The sequence below is a fragment of the Pelophylax lessonae genome, assembly GCF_965119305.1.
Source record: "Pelophylax lessonae genome assembly, chromosome: 10".
NCBI lineage: Eukaryota > Metazoa > Chordata > Amphibia > Anura > Ranidae > Pelophylax > Pelophylax lessonae.
In genome coordinates, this window is record NC_138777.1 from 46,641,190 (window position 1) to 46,654,913 (window position 13,724).

The window sequence follows — 13,724 nt, forward strand, 5'->3', positions numbered from 1 at the left end:
GTCCGTGAACAAGGATTAATGCCCTTGACTTTGCCCTTCATTGGGGCTCTCTGGTTATTAAAGCTTCACTTTGGCATACCTGCAGTCCGGATTTGGATTGCAAACGCATCCCTCTCAATTGCATAACATAAGGAGGGTGAGGGGGTTCTATAGTATGGAAAAAAATTGGGAAGGCTGGTAATATTGATACTGGATTTCTTTTCAAGGTCAACTGCTTAATTTTCTTTATTGCATAGTGCGAAGACTGAAAAAGTTCTGCCAGCAGAAAATGCAGCTATGTTTTTATGTAGTTAATGTAACATAATTGGAATGCTAATCAACCGCCAATATCTCCATTTTTATAATTTGTTGCTCGCTTGTATTTTCTTTTAGGGACGGATCGGATTGAAGTGTCCAACACTGATGGTTCCATGCGCAGTGTGCTGATTTGGGAGAACCTAGACCGGCCTAGGGACATTGTGGTGGATCCCGTAGGAGGGTGAGGACGGTTTGGGTTTTCCGCTCCCATGTTAGTTGTGTTTTTCTTTCTTGCTGAATTATAATATACAGCTCTTTTCTAGATTTATGTACTGGACAGACTGGGGTGCTAATCCAAAGATAGAACGCGCTGGCATGGACGCCTCTGGACGAATGGTCATCATCTCCTCCAATCTCACTTGGCCAAATGGCTTAGCTATTGATTATGAATTAGAGAGGCTGTACTGGGCTGATGCTGGCATGAAAACCATAGAAACTGCCAAGCTTGATGGTGCGGACCGAATGGTAAGATGCCACTGCACAACATTGTTCTTCAGTTCGATGTACAAATTGGGGACAAGACCAAACCATAATTACTAGTTATTGGGATCCCCTAGGTGCTGATTGGTACAGATCTACCCCACCCCTTTGGTCTTACCTTGTATGAAGATCGTATTTACTGGACAGACTGGCAGTCAAAAAGCATTGAGAGCGCAGACCGGAAAACTGGACTCGACCGCAAGCCTGTGCGGGAGAACTTGGAAAACTTGATGGACCTTCATGTCTTTCACAGACGACGAATGCAAGGTATGAAACCACAGTTAATTCTACATGTGCTGCCTGGGTCGAACCCAAAATGAAATTGAAAGTTTGTTTTTCTACAAATAGTGTAGTTAGGCACTTCTCCATCATGTGATCACTTTTAAGTAACCTATGTATTGCACAGACATTAATTTTCTAGCACTCCTCGTTGGTTAGGCATAGGCTTCATTCAGCCAGTAGTTTAATAAAGCTCATGCTGTAATTTCCTCTGGAATGATGGTTCCCTTTTAGTGCCATCTCACATTTCTTGGATTTAAGGCTTTCTGTATATAAATTTTTTGAAGGTAGGACAAGTGATTTTTGTTTTCTTGTTGATAATCGTGTGAATTCAGTTCAGCTTTCTGCTGGATGATGCACATGCGGAACTTTCGTGTGTCTAGTTGAGGGTGTACAGCCTTTGGAATTGCAGTATATATTCATTTTTGTGCAGCGTCAGAAGGTCATTCTTTTCTTCTTTCCACAGTTCGCTCTGCCTGTTCTGTCAATAATGGGGGCTGTAGCCATGTTTGCCTTCTTTCTCCCCACCCAAAAGGCCATAGCTGTGCTTGCCCTACCGGGGTCAATCTGCTTGGTGATGGCAGGACCTGTTCTTCAGGTATATTCAGTCTCTTGATCATTTTATAGATGTATTTTATCACCTCCGCAGGTCTATGACCCTTCTCTGTCTTGTCCTCACCCAGGAATGGATCGCTTCCTTATTTTTGCCCGGAGGACTGATATCCGCTCGGTGTCTTTAGATATCCCATACTTTGCAGATGTTGTTGTCCCCGTCAATATGACCATGAAGAACACCATAGCAGTCAGTGTGGATCCCTTAGAGGGTGAGTAAAGCTGAATGTAACTGGCTCCATGTTTCTGAGTTAGGCATAAGAAGAAATAACCTCCTTGCTCAAGATTGATTGATCTGGCGGTGATGGACCTCCACTCTTCCACAGTTCAAATACTATGTTTTTCAAGATCTTGCAGCCAACTTTTGGAACTGTGGAAGCCCAAACGGAATGCTGAAAAAGAAAAACGAGAAGGGCGGCGTATCAGCCTTTCGCATTACCTTTTTATAAATCTTTTATTGAAGTAATAAAACAGAAGTCCCCTGGTCCACTGCCTAAGATCCATCCTAGACCTAAAATGGCTGAGGCGTTTCAAGGGGGGGGTCCTCTCTTCCTCAGATAAGAAAAGCCTCACACATTTTAAGTCTAGGAAGTGTCTTCCCTAGACTGAAATCTGTGGAGTGAAGGAACTGGGGATATGTACGGATCACTGGATACCAATGAACATGAAATTCTTTGCCGTTTGTGAGCATACATCTGTTTTTGTTACTTCAATAAAAGGTAATGCGCAAGGCTGGTGTCATGGCTAACCCTCAGCCCTCCAATAGTCATGATCTACAAGATCCCAGCATTCCCTAACCCATGGCCAGTTGCTAAATTAAGTAATCACCCTGGGAATTCAACAATTGATGGATATTCTGGCAATATTTACTGCATCTCGTGTGCGCTTTTTTTTTTTTTTTCAGGTCTGGTGTATTGGGCTGACAGTACCCTTCGGAAAATTAGCAGAGCGGGTCTGGATGGCTCCAATTACCAGGATGTAATAAGCACAGGTGAATATTAACCTTTGAAAGTACTGTATATGCAGCTTTCTTGTGTCATAGGACTGTATAAACTATTTTATGCTCACGTTGTGTTATCACAGGCTTGGTGACCACCGATGGTCTGGCAGTGGATGCAATTGGCCGCAAGGTATATTGGACCGACACGGGGAACAATCGAATTGAAGTAGGGAATCTGGATGGCTCCATGAGGAAGGTTCTGGTGTGGCAGAACTTAGGAAGTCCGCGAGCTATCGCTCTTTATCATGAGATGGGGTAAGCATTATTTACGGATGTAGATGAAAGGGTATCCTTTCTCATTAAAGGGTAGGTTTTCTTTTTTACAATAAAAATATAATTTACATCTTTTTGCAGGTACTAAAATGTGCATTGATTATTTTTTTTTCCTAAGAAGCCTAAATAGCATCGCACCCGCGATCAGCAGTTTGCGGGTGCGCTCTCAGTATAGTGCTCTGCCTGAGAGCAGGAAGAACAATGGACAACGAGGATGCTCACCAGCACCCTCGCAGCTCATTGAAAACTTGTAGGTATTCATTCACAGGAAACTGTTGCTGTTTTTAAATGGTGCAGGGAAAAGATCCCCTACCTGCTGTCACAGGGTGGGGGGCGGGGGGGGGGGGGGCAGTGGGGAGAGAGCTACAGATGCTAGAACATGTTCCATCCAAAAACTGGTGGAAAACGTACCAAAAGTGAACTTCTCTTTGAATTTTCAAAGGGCACCTGTCATGTTATTACTGACAATAGACTGCAAAGGTAGAGGCTATGGAAGGAAGGCATTGACCTTAAAGTGGATGTAAACCCTTACATATACCCAGTGAAGTGAACAGCCTCAGATGGAACAACTCTCCCTACAAAAGTTTTACCTGTAAATCTGCTGTCTTCAGCTTTCTACACTCTTTAAAAAAGTGCAGATCATGCTAGAAATCTTGTTTCCCCATTCAGCCATGGGTGTGGAGTCTGGGCTTACACTGTATGTGAGCTGCACTGTCAATAGACTAGCTCTCTGCTAATCTCCCTCTAAGCACCCTCCCCTACTCAAATTTTCAGCTGCTTTTATCTCCTTTGTCAGGAAACTTGTCAGAAGTTATGTTGATAACAGGAATGGAGCAGCAGAAATACACGGCACTTAGAGCTTTGGAGAGAGAAGTAAACACTACAGATATATGTGCCTAGGTCAAATTTTATGAATAGGGTTTACAACCACTTTAGTTGTTATAAGTTATGAATGTATGTATATTTGGAAAGTGTGATGCTAAGCTCAGTGGATTGGTACTTTTTTAAATCTTCTGTAGTTTTAATCTCCACCCTCTACCATATAGTGCTTAGTGGTGCTTATTAGGTTGTGGCAGTAATGATCATGGCAGCTGGGAAAGATTCGTAGAGAAACCTATTAGAAAATCTAGTGTTGTGAGACAAAACTGACATCTTTTGTTAGTTTTTTCTCCCCTCTTTCCAAGATCAAAGGCAGTCTTCGGGTCTCTGCTAAGGTTCACACAATCCAAACTAGATATGCTGCTATGGTAATATGTTGGCCAGGTGGGACTTAAATAGAACCTGGCTGGATCTTAAACACAACCTACAAAACCCTTCATTACTGAAATAACCGAGTACATTGTTTAGCTGCTCTTTCCACTATTGAATGACAGGTTCTCCCACCAAATACGAGGAAACCGTTGCACATAAACTATTCGTCTCTTTAGGTACATGTACTGGTCGGACTGGGGAGAGAATGCCAAGCTGGAAAGGGCGGGAATGGATGGCTCTGATCGCAAAGTTCTGATAAACATGAACCTTGGCTGGCCGAATGGATTGGCTGTGGATAAAGCAGGTTCTCAGCTCTTGTGGGCAGACGCTCATACAGAGGTAATGTTGGTATAAAATGTACGCTTTATGCCTTCAATTTATGGAAGAGTGCTTTTGGCCTATGAATAGGAAATGGTACCATTATGTCCCCCTTGTCTTGCTTTCTACCTTTTTTTTTTTTTTTTTTTTTTTTTCCTATCTGATCATGTTTAATGTCCTTTTGTATATGACTCCCCTATGCCTTGGTGTGTTTTTTTTTTTTTTTTTTTTTTTCTGTCCTGAGCATGGAGGCACCTAATAGAACATTGCCATATCAAATGTGCTGCTATATATATTCTTGTCTCTATTTTTGTCTTTTGATGGATTTATCTTTTCCTCTATAGAGAATAGAGGCTTCTGATCTTATGGGAAGAAACCGGCGGATCTTAGTGTCTCCTGTGCAGCATCCATATGGTCTGACCCTTCTCGGTGCACATATATATTGGACCGACTGGCAGACACGCAAAATCCAGAGGGCGGACAAAGACACTGGGGCAAATATCATAGTGGTCAGAGACAACCTGCCCGGTCTTATGGACATTCAGGCTGTGGATAGGACTCATGTTCTTGGTAGGTACTACTTGTGCAGCCTAGAATCCCTTCTAAACATTAGTTTCTACATGTGCATCTAAAGGTGGTATAATCGACTTCTGATCTGACACACACAATCTTTACCAACAAATGTGTTAGAATTTTATCTGATCTGGTAGACCCATGTTATACTAAAGCTGGCCATTGATGGATCAAATTTTCGAGATGCGATCCATTTATCGGCAGGCTGGTTGAATCTTTTACATGCGATTACTTCCAGCAGCTAAAGCCGCTAGCCGTAATTGTGTTCTCCCGGCCAGAAGGAAGGTTCCCTGCTGGCAAAACACAAAAACACAGAGGGTGGGATTCCCCCATCGACAGTGATTTTTTTTTTTTTTTTTTTTTATATATCTTTCCACCTATGGTGGAAGGAAGGAATTTATATAATTTTATGGGCTGCTTTAGTGATCTAAGAGAAAAAAAAATAGTCTATAAGATTGTGTTATTAGCCTGGCTGAATGTACCCCACCCATATACATTTCAAATGTGTGTGCAGGTAGAAAACATAGCAACTAATTACCATCTATGTTAGATGGATACAACATTGTCTTTCCTTATTGTTCGCTATTCGCAGCAAATAGATATGTGCAGCACCACTAGTCAAAGAACAAGCTTCTTTCATTTAATGTCTGGTCATACTAGTACGAAAGATCAAAGGTATCACCTTTTGTATGAATTTTCTCATTATCTAACCAACCAGGTAGTCAGTAGTGAACTACAAAAGAGAGAAAAGGAAATGAAGTATAGAATAGGGGCCAGCCAGAGAGGGAGTAGGATAAGAAATAGAGAAGGAAAGACTAGGTAGGGAAGATCAGAATGTTCTGGGTTGGGAGGACATGGGATCTCAGTTGGGTTCTCACAAGTATTATTGAGGAAATCAACCCCTAGAAAAAATATCTTTATGTTCCTGAGAACCTGTGACTTCTATCCAGTAAAAGTGTATTTGTATGCATTTTTAACTCCTGGTGTTTGAGAGGCTGTCGGAGCTTTCATACATCTAATCTTGTTAAATTTAGTAAGCCATAGGCTGAGTAACGAAAAAGATTCATGCCTCTAAAGGATAGGTGTACATACCTTGGCTGCATTTCTTCGATTCCACTGGAGTTTTTAGAATTGAATTACAAGTGCATTTTATAGCTCCATTATCCTTTTATTGAAGGGTTTATACAGGGTTACAGGATAGCAAAATCCTTCCTCTGACTTTCTATTAGAGTGAAGATTTATATACGTTGTAGTAAAACTGGAGAGTGCAAAATCTGGTGCAGCTCCACATAGAAACCAATCGGCTTCCAGATTTGTTTTTTTTTTTTTTTTCTATCAAAGCTTAATTAAACCAGCTGAAGTTAGAAGTTGATTGGCTACTATGCACAGCTGTACCAGATTTAGCATTTTTAAATTTTTTAGTAAATCAACCCCAATGTCCTCTATCTAGGTGACCTACAATGATTTTTGTACATAGAAAGAATCTTATGACACCCATGACCATCATCCATGTTGTGTGTGTGTGTGTGTGTGTGTGTATATGTATGTGTGTGTATATATATATATATATATATATATATATATATATATATATATATATATATATATATATATATGATTTTTTTTTTTTTTTTTTTTTACATTACTTTAAAAAATAAAGGAACACATTTTAATCGGAGTATAACATCAAGTCAGTTTAAACTCCTGGCATATTGATCTGGTCAGTTAAGTAGCAGAGGGGGTTGTTAATCAGTTTCAACTGCTTTGGTGTTAATGAAATTAACAGTTGCATTAGATGGGCAACAATCAGAAAACCTCCAAGACAGGAATGGTTTTACAGGTGGAGGCCACTGACATTTTTTTCCCTACTCAGCTTTTCTGACTGTTTTTCACTAGTTTTGCATTTGGCTAGGGTCAGTGTCACTACTGGTAGCATGAGGCGATACCTGGACCCTATAGAGGTTGCACGGGCATTCCAACTCCTCAAGGATGGCACATCAATACGTGCCATTGCCAGAAGGTTTGCAGTGTCTCCTAGCAGTCTCAAAGGCATGGAAGAGATTCCAGGTGACAGTTACTCTAGGAGAGCTGTGCAGGGCCGTAGAAGGTCCTTAACCCATCAGCAGGACCGGTATCTGCTCTTTTGTGCAAGGAGGAACAGGATGAGCAGTACCAGAGCCCTACAAAATGACCTCCAGCGGGCCACTGGTGTGAATGTCTCTGACCAAGCAATCAGAAACAGACTTCGAGGGTGGCCTGAGGGTACGACGCCCTCTAGTGGGCCCTTTGCTCACTGCCCAGCACCATGAAGCTTGAGTGGCATTTGCCATTGAACACCAGAATTGGCAGGTCCGCCCCTGGAGCCCTGTGCTTTTCACAGATGAGAGCAGGGTCACCCTGAGCTTGTGACAGAGGTGAAAGGGTCTGGAGAAGCCGTGGAGAATGTTATGGTGCCTTTAACATCGTTCAGCATGACCGGTTTGGTGGTGGGTCAGTGATGGTCTTGGAAGGCATATCCATGGAGGGACGCACAGTTCTCTACAAGCTAGACAATGGCACCCTGACTGCCATTAGGTATCGGGATGAAATCTTTGGACCCATTGTCAGACCCTACACTGGTGCGGTGGGTCCTGGGTTCCTCCTGGTGCACGACTATGCTTGGCCTCATGTGGCAAGAGTATGCAGCTAGTTCCTGGAGGATGAAGGAATTAATACTATTGAATGACCCCCACCCTCGCCTGACCTAAATCCAATAGAACACCTCTGGGACATTAGGTTTCGATCCATCCGCCATTGCCAGGTTGCATCTCAGTCTGTTCAGGAGCTCAGTGATGCCCTGGTCCAGACCTGAGAGGAAATACCCCAGGGAAACCATCCATTGTCTAATTAGGAGCATGCCCCGACGTTGTCAGGCATGCATACAAGCAGGTGGGGGCCATCCAAACTACTGAGTGCCATTTTGAGTTGCTGTGTTAGGTTGTCTCTAAAATAATTAGGCAATAAAAGGAGCAACATGAAAAAAGCCTTTCAGTAATTACTAGTCTACTTTCTTCAGAGGGAGGATTTAATTTTTGAATTATGGATTTATTTTAATAGCTATACTTTTATGTATGAATGGAGTCATGTGAAAATGCATTGTGCTTCCTTTCTTCTGCCCGTTAGGATTCAACAAGTGTGGTAACAACAATGGTGGCTGCTCCCATTTGTGTCTGCCAAACCCCGTCAGTTACTCCTGCGCCTGCCCCACCGGCATCCTCCTTAAAGAAGATGGCAGGACTTGTGACCCATCTCCTGACAACTATCTGCTGTTCTCTAGTCGTGATTCCATCCGCAGGATATCCCTGGACACGGAGGACTACACAGATGTCTACGTGCCCATTAAGGAGCTCAACAACGTAATCTCTTTGGACTATGACAGCGTAGAATGCCAAATCTACTACACTGATGTTTTCCTGGATGTGATCAGGTGGGGAGCAAGGAAGGGGTTAAAAAAAATTAAGTTATGAATTTGTTAAGAATGAAATGTGTCCTTAAATATAACTATATTTAAGTACCTGAATATGTCTCATGTTAGCTTCCTGTATTCCTCCTAATAGTACTGAGTCACTATAGCTTTGCTGGGTGTTGTCATTTTAACACTGGAAGCATGCACACAGGAATGGAAGCACAAAGATGAGGACCTCATCAGTGTGCCATGCTCCTCCAATAACCAATCAGCAGGCTGGGATGGGTCATTAACAAGGCAGCATTGCTTAACTGCATTGCCGTCCGCTGTGCTTTGTAGTAGGGATGCCAGGATGAGGGAAAAACAGTTGCCTAAATGGTATTTCTTTAGCTGCTTGCCTATGTTCAGTTTTAAAGGATTTTAATAACCTTCATAGATGTTTATGTGCATGTTTGAGAGCCAGTGAGATCTAAGAATCAAAGCTGAACTTCAGCCAAAACCTCTATATAGATAGATATAGATAGATAGATAGATATAGATATAATACATGTATGGGCACATTTTTAACTAAAAAAGTATTTGAATTTCCATTCAGTCCTGAGATTTATACAGCTCCACAAGCCTGTACAGCCCGAAAGCTGACCCCGCTTTACCTGTTAGGTAAATACATTGCTGACCTATCTCAATCCCTGGCTTATTGATACAATGGAGAAGGAGCACCAGCAGACTGATGAGGTCTTCCCTCTGCTTCCTCTTTCTATCAGCTTGTTCCTTTTTAAAGGATAAGTTCACTTTTTGCAGGTAAAAAAAGTGTACATTTATTTATATAGTTTTTGGAGCCTGTAAAGCAGTGTTTCTTTGCCTTTTTTGAGTCAAGGAACCCTTTAAAATTATGCACAGCCTCAAGGCCCACCATCCTAAAATGTAAAAAAACATTTTAATAGTTTTATATAAAGTGGCAGCATCGACACATGTAGGACACTAAACATCAGAGGTGATTTATTCTTCCAAAGCAAATACACTTTTGCACATTGGTACTGACTAGTATTTCAATGCTTCTCTTCCCGCTCAACTTCTCTCCATCACTCAGCCAATGTGACCCCAGTTTTGATGTAGATGGGCAGGGGAGGGTTAAATAAGGATGCCATGCAGGCGATGAACACTCTTCTTATCAACACTGATGACATCACTGATTGTTAGGATGCCAGTGGCTGGAAGGTTGAAATGTGATGCACAATAAAAACCTGTTTCTTTGTGTAACCAAAAGGCAGGCTTGACCCACCTGCTGGATTGTATAAATTTGTGGGCAATTTTTAGGCATTTTGCCAAGGCACCCCTGAAGAAACCTAAAGGCACCCTGGTTGAAAAAGGCTGCTGTAAAGCATTGCACCAGCGATCAGCAAATCACTGGTGCCATGCAGGTCTCCAGCAGAGCCAGTGTATCTGCTTGGCCGTACATCTCATACGGGTAAGCAGGAACAATCTGGCAGGAAGCACGAATGAACTACCATGGCGCTCCACAGTGCCGTGGTAGTTCATTGAAAACTACAAGCCGACAACCACGAAGGCTGCCGGACCTTGTGTTTTTGTAACCCTGTCAATCGATGACGCGGCTGGGCAGAGCCCCGCTTGGCCACATTTTTTTTCAAAATTGTGACAGCTAGCGGGGAGGGAGAAGAACCCTGCTAGCTGTCACATCGGGGGGGGGGGGGGGGGGGTAGTCTGTTCGTAACATGTTGCACCCTGAATAGAGATGTAACATATTACGAAAGGTGAACTTATCCTTTAAAGGTAACAATCTCCTTTTTTATGAAAATAAAATGCACATATTTTTGCAGGAAAAAATTTGCTTTTATTTTTTTACAGGAGCCTGCAGAACATTGCACCCACAATCAGTGGGCCACATGTGCAGGGTCAAGCTCTTGCAGACACTGCCTACAGCTTTGTTCCTGTACCTCCTGTGGGAAATGGGGTATGGTATGGTACCTCTATGGGGTATGGGGTGGGAGTTTCAGAGCTGTAGAAAGTGTCGGACTAGGAGCATGCTGATAAGCATGCTTTCAGTCCATTTAAAGTACAAATGCATTTGCTGTGGTGGCAGATGGGACTTGTATTTTATTCACAGATCCCTGCAAATAAATGATGTGGTTGTTCCAAATGTGCAGCATATTTACATTCAGCACACTTGACTGGCTCCCAGTGCTGCCCTTCTCTCTCCCAGTCTTATTGCTGCATCACAGTGGATTAAAAGGCGGACATCAAGTCATATTCATGATATAAGGAATACAGGGTGTTGGTTGTGTTGGTTATGTATGTCTCTTATATCTGCATAGAGTTCGGTTTTCTCAAAAATAGGAATGGGAGGGATGGCCCAGCACATGGCTGCCTTTCCATCAACTAATCCCAGGGAAAAGTACCAGCTGGCACTGGTGAGCCTCCTTTAGGCTAAAATCTAATTTCTGTACAGGTATTTTCTATTGATATTTGTGAATGTTACAGCATATTCTTTTATAACACTGTTATAGGGTTAACTTTTTTTTTCCTGTAGATAAATTGTATAGATAACAGATAAATTCTGTTTGGTGAAAATCTATGATGCCTTTCAGGAGGGTAAACCTCGACGGCACTGGTATGGAGACCATCATTGGTGAAGGACTGAAGACCACAGATGGGCTGGCAGTAGACTGGATAGCCAGGAATCTCTACTGGACGGACACTGGGGCAAACACTATTGAGGTGTCCCGGTTGGATGGGAGATATCGGAAGGTGCTTATTAATAACAGTCTGGATGAGCCTCGGGCCATTGCAGTGTTTCCAAGGAAGGGGTAAGAGCAAAATTCCTGAATTAACAATATCTGGTCTTGTATTTTCTTGTCATAATTTAAGGTTGTGCCTGAGATTTTAAACAGGAGTTGCCCCATACAATGAACCAAAAAATGTAAAAAAAAAAGTGAACTTTTATTGAGATGGATAATTAAAAAATCTGATCAAAATGGCAAAAACGTCATACGTAGTTGTAACAATCTGTATGCATATATACATCCATAGAACAAATGGTAAGAAATATCAGCGCTCAACCCTATCAGATAGCAGCTGGACACTAAAAACAGGCACAGAAACAAAACCTGGGTAGCAAAAATATAAACAGTAAACAGTGCAGCGCTCTAAAACTAATAAAAACACAATAGAATAAAATCGCAGCTAAAATCACAGATAAAACACAAAAGCAAAGTCCATCTAAAAGAGCCAGATCAGAGGTCGGGTAAGAAGTAATAGGTGTAGTAGTCCTTATAAGGTGCAAAGATTTCTAATGAATTCCCGAGGAGCCAGGTGCAGATAGCAGAAGACACACACACTCCCTCCACCTTCCAGAGTGGCCTCTCACCTTATTAAGGTTTTACATGGGCATTGTAAACATAGACACATCACCAACTCCAACCTCTTGACAATCCTTCCGGTTATCAATGAAGGAAAACCAATCTGTAGTAAGCTTGAACCTACACAGCTTCGTACTGCACACTCCTGGATGTCTCTCCGATGACAGGGTATTGAAAGGAGAAAAAAACGCCAGGATAGTGTAATACTGATTTTTAATAAGATTAAAAACTTCACAAAGTGGCCTCTTACTTGTTATAGATGGATATCAGGCATATACCAATAGAAAGACCGGGACAGCGGGACTCGCTCGGTGTCACTCGGTCTCCTCCGTGCCAGCGGGTGACGTCAGACGCTCAACTCCTCCTCCCTCCGCACGCGTATCGCCTCCGTGGGTGGAGGCTTCGTCAGCGATGAAGAGGATAGGTCCAACGTCACCTTATTAGTAAACCTCCCCTTAATCTGATTGGCCAGTCCTTCTACAACGTTCCCATGGATACCCTAATGCCGGAACTAGAGGGAAATCCCAGCTCAGACTTCAGACAATCCCGAGTATGGTTGGAGGGCTCTTGAGGTCCTACCGACGTACTGTAGTCCACAACTACATTCGATCACATGGACCACTGGGGTTGTGTATGTGATCGAATGTAGTTGTGGACTACAGTACGTCGGTAGGACCTCAAGAGCCCTCCAACCATACTCGGGATTGTCTGAAGTCTGAGCTGGGATTTCCCTCTAGTTCCGGCATTAGGGTATCCATGGGAACGTTGTAGAAGGACTGGCCAATCAGATTAAGGGGAGGTTTACTAATAAGGTGACGTTGGACCTATCCTCTTCATCGCTGACGAAGCCTCCACCCACGGAGGCGATACGCGTGCGGAGGGAGGAGGAGTTGAGCGTCTGACGTCACCCGCTGGCACGGAGGAGACCGAGTGACACCGAGCGAGTCCCGCTGTCCCGGTCTTTCTATTGGTATATGCCTGATATCCATCTATAACAAGTAAGAGGCCACTTTGTGAAGTTTTTAATCTTATTAAAAATCAGTATTACACTATCCTGGCGTTTTTTTCTCCTTTCAATACCCTGTCATCGGAGAGACATCCAGGAGTGTGCAGTACGAAGCTGTGTAGGTTCAAGCTTACTACAGATTGGTTTTCCTTCATTGATAACCGGAAGGATTGTCAAGAGGTTGGAGTTGGTGATGTGTCTATGTTTACAATGCCCATGTAAAACCTTAATAAGGTGAGAGGCCACTCTGGAAGGTGGAGGGAGTGTGTGTGTCTTCTGCTATCTGCACCTGGCTCCTCGGGAATTCATTAGAAATCTTTGCACCTTATAAGGACTACTACACCTATTACTTCTTACCCGACCTCTGATCTGGCTCTTTTAGATGGACTTTGCTTTTGTGTTTTATCTGTGATTTTAGCTGCGATTTTATTCTATTGTGTTTTTATTAGTTTTAGAGCGCTGCACTGTTTACTGTTTATACATCCATAGAACAGTTGATTAGAGTATTAACGCTCCATGCATTTTGTGAAACCTTGTTCACTTCATCAGGAGACTTGCATGTTATAAAGGGTATCTGTAGAAAGACCAAACCATTAGTACATCATATTCCAGGAAAGGAAAAACGTATATGTCAAGAAAAAATATATGTATATATGCCATAAGAAAAGTAGATCACAAAAAAAAAAAAAAATATATATATAATATATATATAATATAGCATAACGTGCCCTCCAAATAAGCATAAACTTGTATTACTGTGCTCTGGCATAATCTTGTATTTCCTGACATTTGTGCCATTTATGACAAACCTAT

At 42.4% G+C, this 13,724-nt stretch overlaps 1 protein-coding gene across 2 annotated transcripts in view; it reads left to right on the plus strand.

The window, feature by feature from the left end:
• The window catches only part of LRP4 (LDL receptor related protein 4), a 181,305-nt gene that overhangs the window by 143,536 nt on the left and 24,045 nt on the right, over positions 1–13,724 (plus strand). For both annotated transcript variants that reach the window (XM_082271113.1, XM_082271114.1), the window contains 11 exons: positions 373–478; positions 561–762; positions 855–1,044; positions 1,523–1,654; positions 1,740–1,880; positions 2,573–2,659; positions 2,752–2,923; positions 4,369–4,531; positions 4,855–5,080; positions 8,246–8,549; positions 11,135–11,353. In XM_082271113.1, the coding sequence (XP_082127239.1) occupies positions 373–478; positions 561–762; positions 855–1,044; positions 1,523–1,654; positions 1,740–1,880; positions 2,573–2,659; positions 2,752–2,923; positions 4,369–4,531; positions 4,855–5,080; positions 8,246–8,549; positions 11,135–11,353 (1,942 nt within the window). The remainder of the gene's footprint in view (positions 1–372; positions 479–560; positions 763–854; positions 1,045–1,522; positions 1,655–1,739; positions 1,881–2,572; positions 2,660–2,751; positions 2,924–4,368; positions 4,532–4,854; positions 5,081–8,245; positions 8,550–11,134; positions 11,354–13,724) is intronic.